The 24,040-nt window shown below is 53.2% G+C and overlaps 1 protein-coding gene across 2 annotated transcripts; it reads right to left on the bottom strand.

The window, feature by feature from the left end:
- Positions 1-353: 353 nt before the first annotated feature.
- Positions 354-21,826, bottom strand: TSKU (tsukushi, small leucine rich proteoglycan). Of its 2 annotated transcripts, XM_033205059.1 has the most exons (4): positions 21,668-21,733; positions 20,272-20,739; positions 6,239-9,499; positions 354-1,098 (listed from the first exon to the last, which is right to left on the bottom strand). In XM_033205059.1, the coding sequence occupies exons 2-3, from the start codon at positions 20,669-20,671 to the stop codon at positions 8,430-8,432; spliced, it is 1,470 nt and encodes a 489-aa protein (XP_033060950.1). In that variant the 5' UTR covers positions 20,672-20,739; positions 21,668-21,733; the 3' UTR covers positions 354-1,098; positions 6,239-8,429. The 2 variants fall into 2 exon arrangements, with proteins under 2 accessions (XP_033060950.1, XP_033060951.1); XM_033205060.1 differs by lacking the exon at positions 20,272-20,739 and having other exon boundaries at positions 21,668-21,826.
- Between the last annotated feature and the right edge of the window lie 2,214 nt (positions 21,827-24,040).

The following is a 24,040-nucleotide window of genomic DNA, read 5'->3' as shown; positions in this document are numbered from 1 at the left end:
ACAAGAGTAAACTCTGTCTTTAAAAAAAAAAAAAAAGACCACGCGCGGTGGCTCACACGTATAATCGCAGCACTTTGGGAGGCTTAGGGCAGTGGATCACGAGGTCAAGAGATCAAGACCATCCTGGCCAAAATGGTGAAACCCCATCTCTACTAAAAATACAAAAATTAGCTGGGCGTGGTGGCATGTGCCTGTAGTCCCAGCTACTGGGGAGGCTGAGGCAGGAGAATTGCTTGAACCCAGGAGGCGGAGGTTGCAGTGAGCCGAGATTGCACCACTGCATTCCAGCCTGGTGCCAGAGCCAGACTCCATCTCAAAAAACAAACAAACAACAACAACAACAACAACAAATAAGACAGTGAGTTCAGGTCTTTATTCTTCCTGATCCCAGCAGCAGGTGGGGAGAAGGGACCCATGGAGAGTCTAAGAGGGAGAGGTGGGTCTGTCCAGGGACTGGGGAGGAGTACGGGAGGAGCGTGCGAGGTTACTGGGAGGGGCCTTGCCTGCTGGGTGGTCTTGAGACAAGAATGTAAGGAGATGTGCTCAGAGCAGCCCCTCATATGCTTTCAAACACCAGGCGGCGTGCTTCCTTCAACCGCCCCTCTGCCTGCTCCCCTCAGCTGGGCTGTCGTCAAGGAGGGTGGATTTTTCATTTGGCATCTTTTCTGCATCTTCAGCTGCCCATGTCCCAGGGCTCCAGCGAGGTTAGCAAGTAGGGAGGAGAGGGGAAATGTGGCTGGGGGAGGTGGAGGCTGTGGCTTTTGCTGTTTCAGTCATCTATTGCCTTATAAGAAACCACTGCAAAGCACGAAGGCTTAGAACAGCAACCATTTTATTTACTCATGACTCTGCAACCAGGGTTGGGCTGGGCTGGTTGGTTCGGCTGGGTTTGTTGTGGTCACTCATGAGTGTGAAGCTGGTGGCACAGCTGGGGCCTGAAGTCTGCTGGGATATTGGAAGTTTGAACTTTTCTTTCTCTTCGTAGTCTTAGAACTGGCACTGAACCACTTCTGCACTGCACTGATTAAAGTCACATTCCACCCCAGACTCAAGAGGAGTACAAATACAATGGTGTAAATCCTCAGAGGTGTGGGTTCACTGGACTAGAAAAGGATATCACATCAGTTGGTGGAGAAGGCAGCATATATGTGAATAAAACGCCCTACCTTTCAACTACCTTCTCTATGGATCTCACAGTCTTGCCTCTAGCATCATGGTCTTAACAACTGTTCTATCAACACACTACCTTAAAAACATTTTTTAGGGTATAACACATTTTGAGAGCATGCTCAGGTACCTCTTGCACCCCATTAGTTAGAAAATGCCCCACTCCCGCATCCAACCCAGATATCTCATCTCTATCCCCTCATCACACTCTTGGTATCCTGCATCCTTGCCTATCTAGGAGAGGTCTTGGACAACAATCATAGCTTAAGCCAAAGGGAAATGCTGGAACTGAAGGCGGAGACTGAGGCTATTAGGGAGAGTAAAAAGAGTGGAAGGTTTTTCTCTCCATCTCTTAAATCACAGCAGGTCAGTGACTGCCATCTGTGATGCAGGCCTGGGGAAACAGTGGCAAACCTGCCTCAGGAAAGGGGCATGAGGACATTTCCTAAGCACTGTGTCTTTAAGAGTGTTGGGCCAGAAGGCGGCTGTGTGGCTGGGTGGTGTTGAAATGTACTGGGGCACAGGGTAGGACGTCTTTTTAAATAAATTCCTAAGCATAACAGCTTCCATGATATCACCCTCTGGGAGCTGATGGCCACTAAAGAAACCCTGGTTGAGAATATCTTGAGTCACAGAAAACTTACAAGTTTGACTAAAAGAAGAATTTTCAAAATAAATAAATCATGTGATGTCTATGAACACTTATCATACACAGAGCACTCTTCTCAGAGTTTTAGGAGCATTAGCTTATTTTCAACAACTGCCCTGTGAAGTAGCTACTAGACTTCCATTTACAGATGTGGAACTGAGGGTAAACGAGGGGCTGAGCAGCTCACCCCGGGACACCCAGCTGTGAGTGGCAGGGCCAGACTTGAGCCCAAGCAACCTCCTTTTGGAGCCTGTGCCTTGGCTACTAGTTACACTGCCCTAAGGAGTCCCTGCCTCAGGCCTTCACCTGATTAGGGAACCTGGCTTTTTACAGCCAAAAGCTGGGCTCTTTGCCTTTCTTAACCTGAGCAAGAGGGCTGGCACCTCCATTCATCACTTCACTTTGGACAAGTTGTTGCTTCTGAGGCTCAGCTAATTAGAAAATTGTTCCTGAGTTGATACTTCTGGTAAAAGACCAGTTTCTCTTTTTCTGTGTCTTCCTGTATCATGTATATAATTATTTCTGTGTCTTCCTGTGTCATATATGCAATTATTTATATGTTACATATACATATGTGCATATATAAAGAAACATAGCAGGGCACAGTGGCTCACATATGTAATCTCAATACTTCGGGAGGCTGAGGTGGGAGCATTTCTTGAGCTCAGGAGTTCAAGACCAGCCTAGGCAACAAAACGAGACCTTGTCTACTAAAAAATAAACTATTAGCTGAGCATGGTGATGCAAGCCCATAGTCCTAGTTACTCGGGAGGCTGAGGCAGGAGGCTTGCTTGTGCAAGGGAGATTGGCTACAGTGAGCTATGATCACACCACTGCACTCCAGCCTGGGTGACAGAATGAGAGCCTGAAAAAAGAAAAAGAAGGAAGGACGGAAGGACGGAAGGAAGGAAGGAAGGAGGGAAGGAGGGAAGGAGGGAAGGAGGGAAGGAGGGAAGGGAGGGAGGGAGGGAGGGAAGAAAGGAAGGAAGGAAGGAAGGAAGGAAGGAAGAAAGGAAGGAAGGAAGACAAAAAGAAACATAAATGTGTTTGTACCTCCAGTTCAGAACACTTTGACTATATAATGGATATGCAAAAGAAAATAATAAATAGCTTCAGGAACTAAAGAATAAACACACAGGAATTTCCCTCCAAGCTCAACAAACACAATAATCCCTGTAGACAGAACCACTAGTACTTAAATAAATAAAGAGACGAATAAACACAGGGCATGTGACTTAACTGGATAGACATTTGCTGTCGTTAGAAGCTGAGCTATGGACTGACATTGGGTATTGATGCACAGAGCAAGTATAATTGCAGTTAGCTACCAGTGAACACTGGGCACTGATATACAGTGGACACTGCCTCCAACAGACATTTTCCCTTTGTGGATATTGGTCATTGGTGGAAGCTATCATTCATATGATAAACATTAGATATCAACCCACATTTGCACCCTGGTGAACATTAGCCAACAAGGAACACTGAACATTGATGGGCAAGGTCCTATTAGCCTATGATGACCTCTGTTATCATAGACATTGCCCTTGGTGGAGATTAGGTATGCATGGGCGTTAGCACTGGTGGACTTTAAATTCTGTAAGCATATAAAGTGAGTAAGGGGTAGGCCTCTGCCCGCCATATTCCTGGCAGTCCAGAAAAACAGCTCATGAGCTGGTTTGGTGGCAGCTGGATGGTAGAATCTACCTCTTTAGCTGCCTTTTCCCTCTGAAAGCCTTTTGGCCATGGCAATTTGGGGAAACCAGGGGGTTGTGTGATAACAACAGAGGGACATTTCTGAATTTGGAAGAGTCTCATTGGCTTCCTGAACTACAGAGGGATTGGATTACACACAAATCCACACCTACTCTCTTCTGCCATCCTGACCAACGCTGTCTGGGTGTTTGCCCCTCCTCTAGAAATGAGATAATCAAATCGCAGCAGGGCTGGCTTCTTGGGCAGTGAAACCATGGAAGGACCCTGTGCTTGGTTTAATGCTCTGTTCTTGTCATCTTGAAATCCTAATAACTTCGAACAAGGGGCCCCACATTTTCATTTTATACTGGGTCCCACAAATCACACAGGCAGTTCTGAAGCACAGAATCCTGGCCATGGACCATGGCAACTTACTCATCTCTGGGCCTCAGTTTCCCCATCTGTGAAAAGGGGCCAGGAGAGAAAGGACTTTAACTTTGAACTTCGGCTTTTTATACTCTAAGATCTAGAATCAACAGTCTGATTGGAGCTATGTAGAACTGCATTAACTTCTCCAATTTATTTGAAAATGAAAAAGCAATGGAATCCCAGTGCTCTCTGGTCTCTCAGGGCACCTCTACCCTCTCTGATTCATGGGGTTTACACAGCTGGCCCAGCCCCTGGGGTAGGACAAGGAAGAATGTCAGAATTGCCATCTGACAGATAAAGCCTGGCCTATGCTGGTTTCTTCATCTGTATAGTGACAAAAAACCTGGTGCAGTTGTGAGGAGATGATGGCATGTACCCAAAGCATGAGGAACACATAACTATAGCTGGCCGCTGCATTACTATGAAAGGCATAAAGAGACTGGTGACCCTGCTGACCCAGGATGGTGAGCTGGGCCACAGCTGACGGTGAGTACCTACTCCATGACCCTGTGGATTACCAGGTGTTGTTCTGTGATTCTACAGTCCCAGAACTTTACAAAATTCTTCAGTTCTGAGTGACAGTTATAAAAAACGGACTCAGACTACATGCCTCTGTAATCTACTTCATAACTCTATGAAGTTGAGCTCAGGAGTTCAAGACCAGCCTGGGCAACAAAACGAGATCTTGTCTACTAAAAAATAAAATATTAGCTGAGCATGGTGACACAAGCCTGTAGTCCCAGCTACTCGGGAGGCTCTATGAAGCTGGATGAGGGCAGGAAAGAGCACTTACAGGCTGTCATTTTGTGCCAGGCACAGTACTTGGTTCTCTACAAATGTTACTTCATTTCTTCTTCATACAGTCCTGTGGAGGGAGCTATTTTCCCTTCCTTCCTTCCTTCCTTCCTTCCTTCCTTCCTTCCTCCCTCCCTCCCTCCCTCCCTCCCTCCCTCCTTCCTTCCTTCCTTCCTTCCTTCCTTCCTTTCTCTCTCCCTCCCACCCTTCCTCCCTCCCTTCCTTTTTTTTTCAGGGTCTAGCTCTGTCACTCAGGCTGGAGTGCAGTGGCACAATCTCAGCTCACTGCAGCCTCAACCTCCCAGGATCAAGGAGATATTTCCTCTTTCTTTCTTTGTTTCTCTTTCTTTTTCTCTCTTTTCTTTTCTTTTCTTTTCTTTTTTTTTTTAAACAGGGTCTAGCTCTGTCGCCCAGCCTCCCAGGTTCAAGCCATCCTCCCACTTTAGCCTCCCAAGTAGCTGGGACTACAGGCGTCACCATGCCCGGTTAATTTTTAAATTTTTAAATTATGTTGCGCAGGCTAGTCCTAGTTTTGAATTCCTGAGCTCAAGCGATCCTCCTGCCTCAGCCTCCCAAAGTGCTCGGATTACAGGCAGGAGCCATCGTGCCCGGCCTTGAGGGGGATATTTTCATCCCTATTTTCCAGGTTCAGAGAAGTGAAGTGACCTGGTCAAAAATCACACAACTGGTTAGTGATGAACCCAAGATTTCAACCCTTTTCTGTGAATTCCAAAACGGATTCTTTGCACTAATTTTCCTGATTGTGTAAGATTCGAAGGCCCTCGCCCTGAGCACCAGGGTTCCTGGAGGGTGGAGTAAGGCAGGGCGAGGGTAGTCCGGCAGGCGTGGAGGGACTGGCCTCATAAAGCAAACAGCGCAGCCCACTTTGTTCTGCAGCCGCCCTGGGCCTGGCTCCTGGCCCTGGGGTGTCTGGCCATGCGTGACCACGAGGTGGCGCTGCGGGCCGGGAGTGTCCGCAAGGGGAAGGAGGGGCGCGGGGACTCCCGGGTCGGCTAGACCCGCCGGGGTTTCCACTCTCCTTATGGCTGGCAGGAGGCCAGGGTTGCAGGGTGCAGGGCAGGTTCCCCACCGGGAAGGACGAGCCCGCTCAGCGTGATGGCATCCACGCCCATGCTCTCACTGGGCCTTCACCCTGCCCCGTTTTGCAGAGGAGGAAGCTGCAGCTCAGGCAGAGGTGACCTGCTCCAGAACTGATTGCCGCAGAAACCCCCTCCTTCCCTTCGCTGCCTCCGCACTTTGGCCCTGTGTGTAAGGCCTTTTTGTTCCATGGCCCTCCCTCAAGGACTCCTTCCACCAGCGGGGACTTGGGAAAACCCTGACCCAGTGGCTGAAAGTACCGTGATCCCTACCTCCATCTGAAGCCTCTCTTGTCCCAGGAAATGTGGGGGAGGTGTAGAACAGGAGGACTGTGGGGGCCCGGAGTCTCACCCTGACCTCCCTCTCCCCCTCACCGCCCTGCGCCATGCCTCAGCCCTTTCCTACCTTGACCGCTGGGTGCCAGCCTCGGACCCAGGGCCTCAGGTTGATACTTCTCCCTGGGGAAGCCTGATTACAAGATGGGCAAGCTCTCTACCAGTGCATATAGCCTGAATGTTCTGGGCACAGAGTAGGTATCAGGAAAAACCTGACATTGGTGATGATGGTAGACATTCCCTGTAGACTGGCCAGTTAGAAGGAAGAACTTGGTGACAGCAGAGCCACCCAGATGAGCTGCAAGCCTGATCTCTGTCAGTGGAAGTGTGCAAACAGGAGCTGGGGTACCATAGCAGTTGAAGCGCCAAGGAAGAACAAAATACTGTTGCAGTTCAGAGGAGAGAGGTGGGAGGGGCTCGGGAAGCTTCTGAGGACCGGCAGGCACTAGGTCTACTGGATGGGAAGGAGGTTGAGAGACAGGGGTGAGGACAAGGACAAGGTCCCATAGTAACACCTGAGCAAGAGAACAGGTGTGCAAGGGCCTGCCTGGCATGCTCATGGCTATGGCTGGAGTTGGGGTGACAGGAACAGCGGGGAGGGCCGGGGGAGATGAGAGGTGAGCAGGGTGCAGGAACTCCCTCCCTCACGTCACCTTACTCCCCTAATCCTGAGATTATCAGGCTTTTCAGGGACAACAAGCTGCCCAGGGCATGGCCTAACCTGATTCATCTTTGTGGCCCCAGAGCCCAGCCCAGGGATTGTCAGTGGACACTGGCTGAGTGAAGCAAAGAACTTTTTATGGTGTTTATTAAATCAAGGACCAGTCAGATAGATGATGGGCTAAGCAGGTGGGGGAAGACAGAGCTCACTGCCCTGTGGGGTCTCTGTGGGGCCAGCCCCTGATGCCCACATGGCCACTGATGCCCAGCTTCCCCCAACACCGCAACACAGGCCCAGGACAATATCACAAAAGTGAACAAATGCAACCTTTTTCTGCTTTTACAAATGACATGTCTCCATCCCCGGCCAGCAGGGGTGGGGCAGGCGGGTTGAAAGTGATAGCCCATTAAAAAGGCAACAACTTTTATAAAATGAAGACTAAGGAAACAGCCCAGGGTTTGGAAGCTGAGATGCTACCCTGGGGGTCGAGCATAGACATGGGTGGGGGAGACCTTGCCTCCTTTCACGGCATTCCTGGGAGGGTGACAAGGGCTGTCGCACTCAGGGCCAGTGGGGACTGAATCCAGGAGGCCCCTTGGAGCTCCCGGCCAGATGAGGCTCCAGAACTGCAGCAACTCCTTGGAGCAGTATCTAGAGGATGCTCAGGGGAAAATGGGTAGGTTTCCAGTCTGGATGCTGGGGGACCCCAACCCAGGGTGAGAAACTGACTAGGCTAGAACCCCTGTGCCCTAAAGCTTCCAGAGGCTCCTACGGGCAGAGTGACTTAGCCCATGCCACACAGCTGGTCACCAGGCCCACAGTCCCACTTGTGAGGCTCTTGCCTGTCCTGCTGCTGCTACTCCTGTGCTAATGGGGAATGGGCAAGGGCAGCAAGGGGAGCCCAGGTGGGGAGGGTGGGGCTTATTAGAGGAGACAAGAAAGTACAATGGGCCCGGCTGGGAGGCCGGAGGCTGTGCTCCAGTCATGCCACTGCCCCCTAGGAACTCAGATTAGCCTTTTTCCTTCTCAAGGCCTCAGTTTCCCCATCTGTCACATGAGAAGGGTGGACTTGATTCTTTGCAATTCCTTCTACCATTAAGGTTCTAGGGAAATAGAAAAGGAGGAAGTGGGTCTCACGGCCTCATGGCAAAGAAAGGGCTATGTTAGAAAAGAAACTCATGCCCCTGAGTGACTGGGCCACGGGCTCAAGGGGACACTCAGCCCAGTGGACCTGAACCCTGCCTTGCAGCAGGGGGTCGCAGCCACCCTCTGCCCATCTCGGGTCAGGCCGGTCCAGCCATGAGGGAAGGCACTTGGGGGATAAGTGGGGAAGGGAAGCAGGAGGGGACCAGAGTCTGGTTTGGCATCGAAGTCCCTCTGCTCATGGTTTGGGGGAGCAATGTAGACAAAGGGGTGAGACTTTGCTGCTAGGTGTGACTCCCAGGTCCAAAGCCTCTCCTAAGCCCGCAACTCCTGCAGTGACGCTGCAACATAGGCCTGCGGGCTCCCCACTGGTGTTGGCACATGGAACATAAGTCATTCGGGACCGGAAGCAGCCCAGGACAGCAGTCTGCTATGTGACCCTGGGCCACACCATTCGTCACAAGATGTTGGGCCCCCTAGCAGCAGATTCCCGGGTGTCTACGCAGTGCAGGGCCACCTTGGGGCTGGAGCCAGGCCTCCGGGGGTAGGCACCCTCCCGCACCAGGCGCCGGCACCACACATCCTGGCCCACGCTGACACTCTGCAGTGCCGGGAGGTGGAGAAGCAGCGCCTCAGGGAGGGGCACCAGGTTGGTGCCCGAAAGGTCCAGCTCCTGCAGGGAGCTCAGGCCTGAGAACACCTCAGCTCCTGCCCAGTTGAGCTTGGGGTTGCCCGACAGGTCCAGGACCTGCAGTCCTGGTAGCTCACGGAAGCCATAGGGCGCCAGCTCAGGGAGCCTCTGCAGGCTGGCCAGAGACAGGTGTGTAAGGCCTGCCAGCCCCGCGAAGGCACCCGGACCAATGACAGCTAGAGGGTTCCCATCCAGGCTCAGGTAGCGCAGGGGCAAGTCTTGGAGGTTGGGCACAGCATGGAGCCGGTTCCAGGCCAGGTTCAGGCTCTGAATGGTGGGCGCAGGCAGGCCGGCCCTTGCGGGGTGGGGCACGAGGCGGTGAATGAGGTTGTGGGAGAGGTCCACGTGTAGTGCCCGGCCCTGACTGTGGGTCGTGAAGGCAGACACTGAGACCTCCCGGAGCTGGTTGTGGCTAAGGTTCACGTCACTCAGGGGTGAGCTGGTGAAGCTCTCGGCTGGCAGGGCTGTCAGGCCATTGTGGCTGAGGTCAAGCGACTCCAGGTAACGAAGGCGGGAGAAGGCAGTGGGTGAGATGCTGGTGAGCAGGTTGTGGCTGAGATCCAGGCCAGCCAGCGTCGTGTAGCCCGGCCCCGCCAACACCGACTCGTTCACCATCTCTAGCCTGTTGGAGGACAGGTCCAAGTGGGCTGTGTCCAGAGGGATGGGCACTGGCATGATGTGGGGGCCCAAGCCACTGCAATCCACCCGAGTCAGGCTGAAGCTGTCGAAAAGTCCGAAGGTCTCCACCTCGCACTGGCACCCAGGAAAGCATGGCCGGGTTGTCTGGGCCCCACTCACGGCCAGCAGAAGCAGCAGGGGCCACGGCATGGTGGGGGCTAGAAAGAGAGCCATGGGTGAGGACTGAATGCACCAGATGGTCTAAACCCACCGCACAGAACATGAGCCCAGTCTAGACACCATTGGAAGGTGTCACAGGCCCCAACCTCCTGGAATGCTTCCTGGAACACTCCCCAGAGTTCCTAGACCCAGTTCCTCTCTGGCCTCTGCCTCTCCATCTGTATGGTAAAGGGGCGTGAGGCTAGGTGGTGAATTTTCAACTAGAAGAAGCAGACTCCTTTCTTAAATAAGAGCAGCAGATGAAGGCAGGCCTGGTCTGGCTGAAGTGAGGGGGACCTGAAGCCCTCCACTTCTACCCACCATCCCTGCCTAGGGTGTTAGGAAACCCACCAGACTAGACGGCTTCTCGGGCTGGCCTCTCCAGCTCTGATGGTCCAGAGTCCCTGGGTTGGTCTAGACCCCGACCCCCGGGTGAGGGGCTCATCCACTGGGCTGAGGGTAGGGTGTGCCCAGGGTGCCCCATTCTCTGCTGAGCAAGTGCTACGTGTCAGGTGCTGTTCTGGCTGCCCCACAGCACAGTCACATCTGACCCTCACGACCCCCTTGCAAGGCAGAAAATTCTCCGTTTTACCAAAAGGGAGCTGGGCCTTACGTTAAGACACTTTTGGACAGCCACACAACAGAGTGGAGTGGCACTAGAGGGGACACTGACAGACAAAGCACCGCCCACTGCTGTGGTCTGGCCGGGGCTGAGCCAGGCCTGAGACCCACACTCCAGACTTCAAGACCAGGACTCCCTCCCTGCAATGGGGCCGGCAGTGACTACCCCACTGCACCCCTACTCCACCTGCCCTGTCCCCCTAGCCTGTCATCCAGAGGCAGGATCTTCCCTTCTCACTGGGCATCCTGGTGTCCAACGTGGGTGTCTACACTCCCAGATGGGTTCTGGGGACACCTGTCCCGAGTACCTTTCCCCCTTACCCTGCCCCTTCCCCCAGCCGATTAAGCTACTACACCTCTTTCGTGCCTCCTTTAACCTTGGGCAGGCAATTAGGCTGCTCCCCCCATTATACAGATGAAGAAACAGAGGCTGAGAGAGGAATAGGGCTTTACCCCAAACTAGTAAAATGCAGGGCAGGAATGGGACCCAGGCCTGCTATACTCCAATTCCTATATTCATATGCGTTGCCTCCAGTTGGACTGGCAGAGTAGCTGGTGGAGAGGCAGGATGCAGGAGGGGCTTTTCCCACTGACACATACTATGGCATGAGCCAGTGTCCCTCCTCAGATCTCAGTTCCCTCTGTACAATTACAGTGGTGGCTGCCACAGATGCCGGGCGCTACATATGTGTTGTCACATCTAGTGGTCACACCACCCACTGCTGTTGGATTCAAAGCCTGTGTTCACGTCCACTGTAGCTCCTGGGATGCTGGTGCTCAGTGGGGCTAGCATGAGAAGCAGAGGGCTGGGCAGTGGGAGCCTCTAACTAGACCAATTGGATAGTCTGTGGTCACCCCTGCCCTGCACAGCAGCCTGCAGTCTGGGAGACAGAAGGCACTAAGCTTCCTTCTAGCAGGGTTCTTCATCTGGGTGGCCCTGCTCTGGGCCCCCTGCCCTCCTGCCCATCCCTCCCTCTGGCCTTCAGGAAGGAGGTGAGATGGGGGGAGGAGATGGGCCAGGGACCTGCCCCGCTTCCAGACAGGAAGGTGGGTGGGGAGGGAGTAGCAGGATTGTATTACCAGCCTTGCATGAAACTTTAAAGAGCTAGCCACTTGATCTGCATTCTGGCTTTGCCCAGGGGCAGGGAAAAGTGGGACTCTTCTCCCCTGCCCCCATCCCCATGTAGGCCCCTCCTCTCCCACCTCTTTCTTTTGTAGAGGCCAATTTCAGGATTAAATCCAGCCCAGGTGCATCCTGGGCATGGTCCCAACCAAGGCAGGACAGAGCGTTCCAATGTCTGGAACCAAAAGGAAAATATTAAGTTGCTCCAGGCCCCCTTTGTTCCCCTGGGTGAGCTCCTCACCGCAGGGCTCATTACCACCAAAGGCCCCACCTCCCCTGCTAAGCTGATCTGCTCATTCATACCCACCCTTCCTGGGGTTTAAACAAACACCACAAAGGCCCCAAGATTACCCTTTGATTCCCAGAGGTGATTATACAAGGGGTCCGTGAAATGCCTCGTATGAGCTCCCACTTACATAACCAGCAACTCAAAACACTGCCCAAATCCACTCCCACCAGAGGGGACCTCTCGCTGACCCTCTTAAAGTCTCAGCCTTGTCCTCTGCACTAAAGGGTGGCAATTTCTGCCCTGCCCTCTTCCCCTAAGTTGATTGACCCTTACTGCCAACTGTGAAGGGCTGTGCACATGCACAGGGCGGTCATAACCCAGCAGCCAGAAGATACAGAACGGAGGCAATGGTAGTAACAGCCGATATAAAGAGGCACCTGATGTAAAGAGGCAGGAGTTACCTAGGTAACTGTTCGCAGATGCTCCCAGGGCACTGGACTAGGTTCCTTGCTCAGCCCTGCACAGTGGACACCTCTCCCGGGCTTCCTGCTCTGTGCCGGGCCTATGCCCAGGGCTGGGCATTGGCAGTGGGAAGTGCCAACAATGACAGTCAGGGCCAGTCCTCACTCTCTGCTAGTGCTGGACACACATGCTTTCATTCAGTCCACACAGTCACTCTGTGAGCCAGCAGTCTCATCCCCATTTTAGAGCAGAGGAACTGAGGATGGGAAAAGGAAGGTGGCTGACCATCTTTAGCAGGAGTGACTTGCTACACTGTGCAACTCTGGGAAGTTGTATTAGTCTGTTTTCATGCTGCTGATAAAGACATACCCAAGACTGGGCAATTTACAAAAGAAAGAGGTTTAATTGGACTTACAATTCCACGTTGCTGGGGAAGGTCTAACAATCATGGTGGAGGGTGAAAGGCACTTCTTACATGGCAATGGCAAGAAAGAATGAGGAGGAAGCAGAAGCTGAAACCCCTGATAAACCCGTCAGATCTCATGAGACTTATTCACTATCATGAGAATAGCTTGGGAAAGACTGGCCCCCACGATTCAATTACCTCCCACTGGGTCCCTCCCACAACAAATGGGAATTCTGGGAGATACAATTCAAGTTGAGATTTGGGTTTGGGCACAGCTAACCTGTATCATTCCACCCCTGGTCCCTCCCAAATCTCATGTTCTCACATTTTAAAACCAATCATGCCTTCCCAACAGTCCCCCAAAGTCTTAACTCATTTCAGTATTAACCCAAAAGTCCACAGTCCAACGTCTCATCTGAGACAAGTCTCTTCCACCTATGAGCCTGTAAAACCAAAAGCAAGTTAGTTACTTCCTAGATACAATGAGGGTACAGGCATTGGGTAAATATAGCTGTTCCACATGAAGAAATTAGCCAAAACAAAGGGGCTACAGGACCCAGGCAAGTTCAAAATCCAGCAGGGCAGTCAAATCTTAAAGTTCCAAAATGATCGCCTTTGACTCCATATCTTGCATATCTGAGTCATGCTGATGCAAGAGGTGGGTTCCCATGGTCTTGGGCAGCTCCACCCCGTGGCTTTGCAGGGTACCTTTCTGGCCGCTTTCACGGACTGGCATTGAGTGTCTGCAGCTTTTCCAGGTGCACAGTGCAAGCTGTTGGTGGATCTGCCATTCTGCGGTCTAGAGGATGGTGCCCCTCTTCTCATAGCTCCACTAGGCGGTGCCCCAGTAGGGACTCTACTGTGACCCCACATTTCCTTTCTGCACCACCCTTGCAGAGGTTCTCCATGAGGGTCCCGCCACTGCAGCAAACTTTTGCCTGGGCATCCAGGTGTTTCCATACATCTTCTGAAATCTAGGCAGAAGTTCCCAAACCTCAATTCTTGACTTCTGTGCACCCACAGGCTCCACAACATGTGGAAGCTGCCAAGTGCTGTTGAGCTTTGGTTTGGGTTTTGTAAAATGAACAATTATCTCCTTTTGTGGATGCTCAAAGAGATTGGGTCACCTGCCCAAGGCCAGTGAATGATGGTTCTGGGACCTGCCAAGTCTTGGGGCTTGCACCCTCTGAAGCCATGGCTGAGCTGTACCTTGGCCCCTTTTAGTCATGGCTGGAGCATCTGGGACACAGGACACCAAGTCCCTAGGCTGCACACAGCATGGAGATCCTGGGCCTGGCCCAAGAAACCCTTTTTTTCCTCCTACGCCTCCAGGCCTGTGATGAGAAGGGCTGCCTTGAAGAACTCTGACATGCCCTGGTGACATTTTCCCCATTGTCTTGGGAATTAACATTCAGCTCCAAGTTACTTATGCAAATTTCTGCAGCTGGCTTAAATGTCTCCTCAGAAAATGGGATTTTCTTTTCTAATGGATTGTCAAGCTACAAATTTTCCAAACTTTTATGCTCTGCTTCCCTTATGAAACAGAATGCCTTTAACAGCACCCAGGTCACCTCTTGAATGCTTTGCTGCTTAGAAATTTCTTCTGCTAGATACCCTAATCATAACTCTCAAGTTGAAAGTTCCACAAATCTCTAGGGCAGGAGCAAATCGCTGCTGTCTCTTTGCTAAAACATAACAAGAGTCACTTTTGCTCCAGTTCCCAACAAGTTCCTCATTTCCATCTGAGACCACCTCAGCCTGGACTTTATTGTCCACATTGTCATCAGGATTTGGGGCAAAGCCATTCAACAAGTCTCTAGGAAGTTCCAAGCTTTCCCACATTTTCCTGTCCTCTTCTGAACCCTCCAAACTGTTTCAACCTCTGCCTGTTACCCAGGTCCAAAGTTGCTTCCATATTTTGGGTATCTTTTCAGCAACGCCCCACTCTACTGGTACCAACTTACTGTACTAGTCCTTTTTCATGCTGCTGATAAAGACATACCCGAGACTGGGCAACATAAAAAAGAAAGAGGTTTAATTGAACTTAACAGTTCCACGTGGCTGGGGAAGGTCTCACAATCATAGCAGAGGGCAAAAGGCACTTCTTACATGGCAGTGGCAAGAGAGAATGAGGAGAAAGCAAAAGCTTCCTGCATTCAATTACCTCCCACTGGGTCCCTCCCACAACACGTGGGAATTCTGGGAGAGACAATTCAAGTTCAGATTTGGGTGGGGGCACAGCCAAACCATATCAGAAGTCATGGAGAGTTAAAATGGAGTTAACAATCCCTTCCTCAAGGAGTTGCCACAAGGGCTAGAGACTGCTTGTGTGAAACACCCAGCACAGTGCCAGGACACTGACAGATGTGCAGCCAATGGTAGACTGAGACACAGTCACCAACTACGTCCCTCCCCACACTCTGGGGCACTCACAGGGAGGTGACAGGGCAACTGTACCTGGTGACAAGACAAGTCCTGCAGGACTGTCAGGAGCCCTAGGTCTCAGTGCCTGTTCTGCCATGGACTGTCCTCATCTCATCTCTGAACAAGTCTCTTCCCCTTTCTGTGCCTCAGTTTCCAGCTTCACATTAAGAGGTTCAGTTTAGATAATCCAACTCCAGGGTTTTGGGATTTTAAAGTTTAACAAAAGCACATTCGGTATCCTAAATTTCTAAATTTCTACTAAGTATATACAAAGCACTGGGCTAGGCCAGGAGGGAGTGGGGAGTAGGGGGCAGGGGGTGGTGGTGACGAGACAGATACTAGGGTCGCTGTCCTGATGGGGCTTACAGACCAGCAATGAGAATAGAAGACCAACTTATAACAAGATCACTAACACCAGCTTTGGACCCAGGAGACTAGGGCTCTAGTCCTAGGTCTGCCACTATCTATGTGACCTTCCCTGTTTTCTTTATTTCTTTGAGCCTTGGTTTTCTTATCTGTGTAACAGTATTCACATTGCCTCCCTCTGGGACCCGGACTCTACCCCCAGGAGAAAGAGAAATGAAGACTGGTAGCCACCAAAGAAGGCTGAGAAGGAAAGGGATCTTTCGGTCAAGATTCAACATTTTTTTCCAAACCATGACCTGCAGATAAAAGATATCCACTGATTGACCAGATTATATAACACAAGAACAGGAGGACAAGGGCTTAGAAACCACATCCATCTGTGGTTTGGGGGATATACTGTAAGACCTTCCAGTGCAGGGGCCATGAATCATGCATTGTTGGGCCCACGGGGCCAGGTCCACAGTGACTCTAAGTTTGCTGATGGTCTGCAAGGACAAAGAGTAAATGTTACGGCCCCAACAGGCTCCAGGCAGGTCTCCCCAGGTGACACCTCACATACTGCTATGAGACATCTCTAAAACAGCTTTGGCCACATCACTCTCCTTACCAGAAACCTCTTGGGTTCTGCTTTTTACTTATAGAAATCAAGTTCTCCCGTGCACGAGGCACCTGCAAGTTGTCACCACCTTCTTCTCCCCTCCCACCTGTCCCCAGCCCCCCATGTGGATTTGAACCCTCCTTGACAGCCGGAGTGGGAACAGCCTTCACCTTGATGGACTCTGAACAACTCTCACCCTCTGCTAACACATCTCCAAAGTTGGAGAATTCCAGGGCTTGGGAGCTGGACGGCCCCTTGGGGATCATGGGTGACTGGGGCCCGGAGAGGGGCAGTGACAGCAAGGAATGGCAGAGCAGGGCCCAGGACCTAGGACCTGATGCCTCATGTGACTGCCAGAACTGCATGCATCCATCCCGCCTGCCCCTGGCCTGCTCCCAGCAGAACAAAGCCTGTTCTGTCCACTCAGTCCCCCCCACCCCTCCCTCCTGGCCTCTCACCCCACAGGCTACCCACAGGCCTCCTTCAGTAAATTCTCTGCCATGAGTTACCTGCTGTTTTCCTACTTGATGTGTGAGCAGCATGGGGCAGTGCCGTGCCTACTTTAACTTTGTGTTCTTTCCCCAACCTGGGATCAGAGCCAGGCCTAGAGGGTGCGTGGAGGAAGAGCAGGATGAACCGGTCAACTGCAAGACCCAGACAAGGTGTGAACCTAGCTCTGTACCCACCAGCCTTGGGTAAGTCTTGGGACCCGCTACGAGGGTCCTCAACAGGGCTAAGAGCACAGAATTGTTGAAAGAATTAAATGATCCAATGGCAGGCATTCCACTCACTATCTGCTACACAAGTACTCAATGTGTGGTAGACAATGACGGTGATTTGTTAAGCCTTCTAAAGGCAGTCACCATGTGATCCTTCATGTTCCTCCCCAACCAAGTTCCTAGTGCAGCCCAGGAGTGCAGCAGGTCCGAGACTGCCTGTAATGACATTCTCCAGTCACTTCCCTGGTGTCTGCTGATAAGGACAGCTCTCTGGGTGTTGGGTTCCAGCTTGAACCCACCTGGCCCCAGCTGCCTGACCCTGGTGCTGCACTACAGCATCTCTGGTCTGTAAAGTTTTCCAGCTCCTCCCACTGCCCTCAACAACTTCCACAGGGCACTGTTGGCACAGGGTCCCACTGGCACAGAGCCCCAGCACCCTCCTGAGACTGGCCTTTGTCTCAACCGGCTGTTCCTCAATGCAGAGCTGCCTCCCACCCTGCTCCCCTCAGTCATGAGCTCACTCAAGCTGATGCCAAGGAAATCCCCAGGTGGACGGTTTTCAGAAATGTCCTGCCCTCCAACCACTTTGTCAGCTCTGGAAATGCAAGGCAGAAAGAATTTCAAGGCCAGACTCCTGGAGCCCCGAGGGCCAGCTCTTGCAACAGACCCGCTAATGCAGCACATCTGGACAAACACAGCAGCCCACCATGTGCTCTCCATCAGCATCTCACTTCTGCCTCACCACAGCCTTGACCCAGGGGATACTGTCCCTGTTTTGCAGACATGGGAATGGATGTTATTCAGCTGGGAAGGAGAGGACCCAGGACTTAACTCCAGATGTCTTAGCTCCAAATCCACTCTGCCTCAGCTTCCAAATGAGCACATGTGCAAGACAGCTTAGACCTGGTCATGCTGAACTGTACTTACATGTTTACCTGTCTATCTTACTGTGGGCAGGGATGGTATTAGGTTCCTTTTTATGCCCTTGAAGCTGAGCACCGAGCCTGGTACAGAGCAGACACCATGTGAAGATGCACCAAGCATCTAGAATACCGCTACCTCACCAAAGGACACCTCTCAACCTCTCCCATGCTTCCTCAACTACCATCTGTTCAGTCACCCTGCAGAATCAGCAGGTTAGACGGCATCGTATCTACTTTACAGCTGCGTAAAGAAGTCCACAGATATTCTGTGATCTGTCCAGAGTCACACAGCCAGAGAAGACGGGGCTGGACCAGGACCCAGGTATTCTGACATCCAGTACCTGGTCTCCTCCATGACATGATCCCAGGGACCTGTAAGCCTAACAACTTACCCAAGGAGGATAATCTACAGGGAGATGGGCAAGGCTCCCAATAGGATATTTTCCTTCCAATATGTCTTCTTCCTGAAGATTTTCAAGTTCCCATCAACTTGAGGCAGCGTACATGGACACACGAGGAGGCGCTATGGGGCAGAGGGCAAGGGTTCTGTAACCAGGCAGTCTGGGTTCCAACCCTACAGGGCCTTCACTGCTCTGAGGCTTGTTCGTGCCCTCACCCCTCTGAGTCCTCATCCGTAACATGGTGATATTCCCCATGCTGGTCCCAATGGGTCACTGTGATGATTACATGAGGCAAAGTGAAGACCCAGACCCGGCCTGGCACACACTGGTATTCACTGAATGTTGGTTCCTGTCCCCAGTGAGTGATTTCAGGGACCAGGGAAGAAAAAGGTGCTGTAACACCAGCAAATCCTGAGGCAAGGCAGGGGCTGAAGATGGAGAAGAATATACAATTCATCCCAGAGGCCTTGGATCTTCTCTCCACATACCATCCAGGATCCTGGTGTGGCTACGAGGTGCTGACAAGGCACTCCCAGGAGACTGGGAAGGGCGAACTGGAAAGGTCTCAGAGGCCAAAGCAGGCAGAAGCTGCTGTGTTGCCTGTGACAGCATGAGGGCTCAGCATCAGATCCGCAGCTCCCCCTGGGTAGGTGGAATCACTGTCTTCCCTCTCCCGCATCCCTAAGCTGGACAGTCACCTCCCACTGTCCAGGTCAGGCTCAGGAGACCTGCTGCAACAGCCTCACTCCTGGCCCCTGACTTCAACTGCCAGCCATGCTGGGCACCAGAATGCACTTCCCAACAGAAGACTGGGACCCTACCACAGCTCCCTCTTTCAAACCCATCCCACAGAGACAGCTTTCTAGTCTAGAGGCCTGTGACTTTTCTAGAGCCACCTGCCTTTTTGCACAGGTTGTTCCCTCTGATGAAAACAAAGATACCCTTCTTTGTCTACCAGCAAATTCTCATACATTTGATTCAAAAAGCCACCTCCTCTGTGAGGCTTTTCGCAGTCTAACCTGCCCCTCACCCAGGAAAGGCCCATGCTGTGAGCTCCCATGGCCCTTGGGCTGCCCCTGTCAAGGTACTGGCCCACTTCTGTGGCCATCTACGAATCGGTGTAGATGGACAGAAAGCTCCCTTCTGCTTTGTGGGGAACATAACAATTGGTGCAACCCTGCAGGATGCTTAGGGCTCTGCCCGCTGGTGAAATCAGGTTTAGGACCAGAGTCAATGCTGTCTCTGCCTTCTATTGTCGGTGCAATCCAGTGAATTTCTGTCTACACAATGTAATACATAGTAGAAACCACTTTTCATTTATTTGCACATGTAATTCATCATCTTATTTAATACACCAGATCAGTGGAGCAAGAATTAATATCCTCACATTTTAAATAAGTTACTTGTCCCAGGCCACAGAGGTAGGAAGCAATGGGGTGGGAGTAAAATCCGGGTCCTTTGACTCTAAGAGGCTGGATCACTCTGCCTCCAGATTGGTCTCCTGACCTCCAGCACCACCCACAAGCCAGAGACCGGTTTCACAGAATTACCAACCCCACCCTGCTGTATCTGTTTAAATCCTCCAGGAGCTCTCCATTGCCTACAGGGTCAAATCCCACTTCTCCGCCTGGCATTCAAGGCCTTGGTGATTTGGTCCCTGCCTTCCCAGCCTCAAGTTCAATTCCAGTTCACCACCCTCAAGACCTTGTGTCTGCCGATCCACCATGCGGACCACCTGTGCTGTTTTCATGCACAGGTCCTGCACATGCTGATCCTTTGGTGGGAGATACTTCCTGCCTCCCCTCTGTGTACCCACTGACTTCAAAACCGACAGCAGGAGGAACCTCCGGTGAGGCCCCTCCCCTGGGTTATTCCCACAGAACCCCTCTTAGGACTTGCTTTGGCCAGGGGGCTTTCAGGGAGGACTCAACCCTCTTTATGAAGTGTCCTCAGTGCCCAGGCCAGCCTTGCTCTGAAAAAGGAAGCATGAACTCTTAAGTGCATCCCCTGTGTTGACCCAAGAGTTATGATTAAGAAGAAAACTGATCTGGACTCTACCACCCACAAACTGTCATTTAAAAAGTAAGAGGAGAAAAGCTCAATCCCCCTCCCTTCCCTTTCCATTTTTGACTCATTTATCAGCTTTTGCCTTTCCTGGTGTTGGAGGAAGGGTAGGTGGAAGCCCGGTGGCTGTAGCATTGCAGCCTTCCTGGGCAGCAAAGTAGTGCCTGGGAATAGGTCAGGTCAGAATGGAGGTGTAGGTTAAACATCAAAGTGTTTCTAGGTTCTGGGATCTGAAGCAGTCAGCCAGAACAGAAGAGACTCTCAATACTTCCCCTTACAGAAGGGAAACTGAGGCCGGAGAGGGAAAGGAAAATGCCCACAGTTGTCTCTTTCCCAGGTTAGCGGCCTGTGCCCTTCCATCATGTCTGCAGCATCCGACAAAGCTCTAGGTTAAAGACTGGAGTGAGCGGTGGGGAGGAGGGTGTTTAGGGTTATCTTTGCGACTTAGGCTCAAAAGCCCAGCAGGCTCCTGCCGCTCTGAGCTCCCCCCTCTCCGGTCAGTCCCAGGCGCTGCAAGTCTAGACTTATCCGGAGGGCAGGGCGCACAACGAAGAAAGAAGGATCGAAGGTCGTGAGTCACCTCCTCGCCAGGCCAAAAGTGGGCTGGCGCTGCTCTCCGCCCGGCTCCAGCAGCGCGGGTTATTCCCACCGCACGCCCCAAGCCGCGAGGGAGTTCTCGCCCTGTCCGTGCCAGAGTGACCGCGACTCCGCGAAGCTGAGCAACTTGCCAGCGCCGCACAGTGGGCCAGTGGCCGTCCCAGTTGAAACCTGTGTGTGCGAGGCTCCCATGGCCCCCAGCCCAGCTCCGGGTCCTGCGAGCCGGCGCCTCGGGCATGATCTGAACTGGCAGTCGCTCGCTCCCCTACCAGGTCGGAGGGTTGGTCCCCCTTTCCCGGGGGCGGGCTGCAAAAGGAGAGCGGGTCTCAAAGCGGAGCCTGTCTCCCCACCAAACAGATACAACTCTCTGGGTCACACTCTTTCTAAGAAGCGCGGGGAGGGCAACGCCAGCCGCCCTGTCCCTTACTCTCCCCAGCCCAGGACCGGAGCCCGGGACCCACCTCTCGCCTCCTCCTCCCAGCCGGGGTCTGCGGGGGAATCCGCACGCTCCTCCCAGCCCCTGCCCGGCCAGTCCCCAGGCGCTGCCGATCCCCCCGACCACCAATCCCATCGCAGCCCCTTGCGGTCCTGGGACCTCAGGAGGGGGAGGAGGAGGGCTGCCGGCGCCCCCGGCCGGGCTGCGGTGGGGAGGACTGGGGCTGTTGCCCGAGGAACCGGGAGAAAAGTTTGGAGCCAAGTCGTGGGCCCGAGTGGACAGCGGGGGAGCGGGGAGGTGGGGCGGAGTTGGGCTCTCAGCGCGCACACCCTCTGTGGACACCCAGCCCAGACACGTCGGCAAGCACCGACCACGTATGCGGACACACGCGATGCGCCCACCGACGCCCACAGCCAAGCGCAGGCCTGCAAACGTGGACACCGGCGCAAAGCAGCCGCGCAAAGCCACGGATACACAAAGGCACCGGCAGCAGCGCGTCCCCGACTGCAAATCCACAAAGACCCACAAACATGAGATGCACGTGCCCGCACAAAGACCCACACGACCCCCGGGCGGAGCCTTTGTCTCCCGCAAGCCCTCTCCCCTGGGTTCCCGTTCCTCACTCCCGCCCAGCCCCAGGCGTCCGGCTAAAGTTGAGGGGCCTTGGCAGGACCCAGCCCCGCCCCTGCAACCGGCGTCCCCCGCCAGCCCGCCGAAGGGGCCGCGAGGCTGGGGTCGGGGACTCGGGATCTTCACCCGGAGCGCGAACTCTCGCCCCGTCCGGGGACCCGCACCCACCTGGAAGCCTGCGCCGCAGCCGCCTCGGCACGCTCACCCCGGCGGCCCGGCCGCGGGCCCTCCGGCCGCCGCTTTTCTCCTCGCGGCGCGGCCCGCCCCCCGGTCCCCGCCCGCAGCCGGGCTCCCCCCTGCCGGGCGCCGGGTGGCGGCTCGGGCCAGCCGCGGGGCGGCTCAGGGAGTGTCGCCAAAGTGCCAGCCTCTCCCGGCGCGCGCCCTGCCCGCGGAGCCGGAGCCGAGCCCGGGTTCCACTCTAGGGAGCGTCTCAAAAGTGCGCAGCTCCCGCCCCCTCCAGTAGGCTTCGCTCACAGCTTCCTGCATCCCGGATCCCTGCCCCCTCCCCCTGCGCGCCCCAGCAATCTAAGCAGATGGCCTCACTGTCGGGAACATCTGGAGGTCGCCGGAGTACGTGCCTCTGTGTGTGTGTGTGTGTGTAGAGAGAGGGAATTAGTTGCTAGTAAGGAAGAGATGGGGTGGGTGGGTGAGGGCTTCCTCTTTGCCTGTTCACCGCCCTCCCCGTTTTTTTTTTTAAAGAGTGAAAAAGGTTCAGGGACGACAGGGAGCCAGAAACCAAGAATCTGAAGCAGAGAAAGACTGGCTGAAAGACGAACCCACAGAGAAGAGAGAGCTCGGCTCGGGCAGAAAAGCTGGCAGGAGAGGAGAGAGAAAGTCAACAGATTGAGTTTTTCTTTTATGGAGGAAACCATTGGCTTCTGGTTAGAGTTCTAAGAAGGGAAACTGGCGTATGAGTAGGCAGCAGTTTCAATCTATTCCCCCTGCTACAGCTCTTGGGCTCTCACCCGTCTTTATGCTACAAAAAAAAAAAAAAAAAAAAAAAGGTGGGGGGGACGGGGCAGGAAAGCATCCAAGACGCTTTAAAATGAGGATTTGCAGGAGAAATGACCTGGTGGACGCATTCCCTAGGAGGGGAGAGTTGGGTGTGTGGGTGGCTCCCAGTGTACACACCCAGACAATGCCTACCTTCGGAGAGGGGCAGTTCACAGGTGGGGGAGTTGATAGAGGCTTTGATCTTGGGCCCTGGACCTCCCAGGAGCTTCTCCTAGACTTTGGAGGGCCTCGGGGTGCAGAAATTGGGCAACGTCCCCCCTGCAGTGGCCCAGACTCGTTAACACACCCAGTCTGTTTGCTGCTTCTTTCCTTATTACTTTTTCTTATTAATTAAATTTAAAATATTTTTTAAAAAAGGAGTTGCTTGGGCCTGGGTGTGTGCACGCATGCCGGTCTACTTTGGGAAGAAGGAAGACACTAGAGAGGTGGTGAGGTAGGAGTAGAGGCCACTACCCTAGGCCTCAGGCCAGCAAAATCATCTGCTGCCCAGAAAACAAACTGGTCTTGCAGGCCCTCCATGCACTCAGAGCCATTGTGTGGTCTTGGGGATGCACTTGGTTTGAGACCTGTGGACCCTGCCAGTTAGGGACGTGCAGAGAAAAGGCTGGGAGCCTGGTCTCATATGTGTGGAAGCAGGGAGAGCTCCCCTCTCTCCTTTCCATTCATCGTCCTCACCTGATTAGAATCCCAGCTTTCAGAACTAGGAGGCCTTCTGTGATCATCCAGCTCACACTCTTGAGTCTTTGGGATGGCACCGTGGGCCCTTTGGTGTCCAGTGTCTTCCTCACTGTTGGGCTTGAAAGGGCTGCAAGGATTCAACTCCACAACCCCTGGGACCCGTAGAGAGGAGTCAGGCCCCTCCCATTTCCCAACTTCCCATTCCCTCCCCTCTCTAAAGGCTCCCTGCCTAGATGGAAGAGAGACCTGGATGGGAGCATCCGGTGAAGGCCAAGCTTGGTCAGGATTCAGTTTCCAGCCCTGCCACTTACCAGTTCTGGGTAACTTTAGGCAAGTTACCTAACCTCTCTGAGACTCAGTTTCTGCAACTGTAGAAGAGGCTATTCTGAGGAATAAACAAGGTAATTTAGGTAAAGCGTTAGTCTGGCTCACAGGAAGCTCCTTTGTGTGGTTGCTAAATGTCTTCCGTCAGGGACTGGGGTAGAGGTTGGAAAGCCCAGTAGGCTTGGGAGGGGAGCGTGCCTGGGAATGACCTCCATACTCCCTGGCTTGTCTAACTTATATTCCTGCTGCTTCCTCCCCTCCCATAGGGACATTCTTTGGAAGAAATGGCACCCCCCTCCCCTTGCCCTGAACTAACGATTTCCATCCTCTACTCCATGTGGAATTGTTTAGTGAGTCTCAAGTTCAGCATCTGAGAACTGGAGATGAAAATACTCAACTGCCCGGGAACTCAGGGAAGCTAACTCCCACTACCTTGTGTGTGCAGGGTCTAGCCAGCTGGGCTGGAGGCTCCAGACCTCACATTTAACATAAAAGTGGGCTGGGCGCGGTGGCCCAAGCCTGTAA

The sequence above is a fragment of the Trachypithecus francoisi genome, unplaced genomic scaffold (genome assembly GCF_009764315.1).
Source record: "Trachypithecus francoisi isolate TF-2019V2 unplaced genomic scaffold, Tfra_2.0 Lachesis_group8, whole genome shotgun sequence".
In the NCBI taxonomy this organism is placed as follows: Eukaryota; Metazoa; Chordata; class Mammalia; order Primates; family Cercopithecidae; genus Trachypithecus; species Trachypithecus francoisi.
The sequence above is the reverse complement of the archived record's forward strand: the minus strand, read 5'-3'. Positions and strand labels throughout refer to the sequence as shown.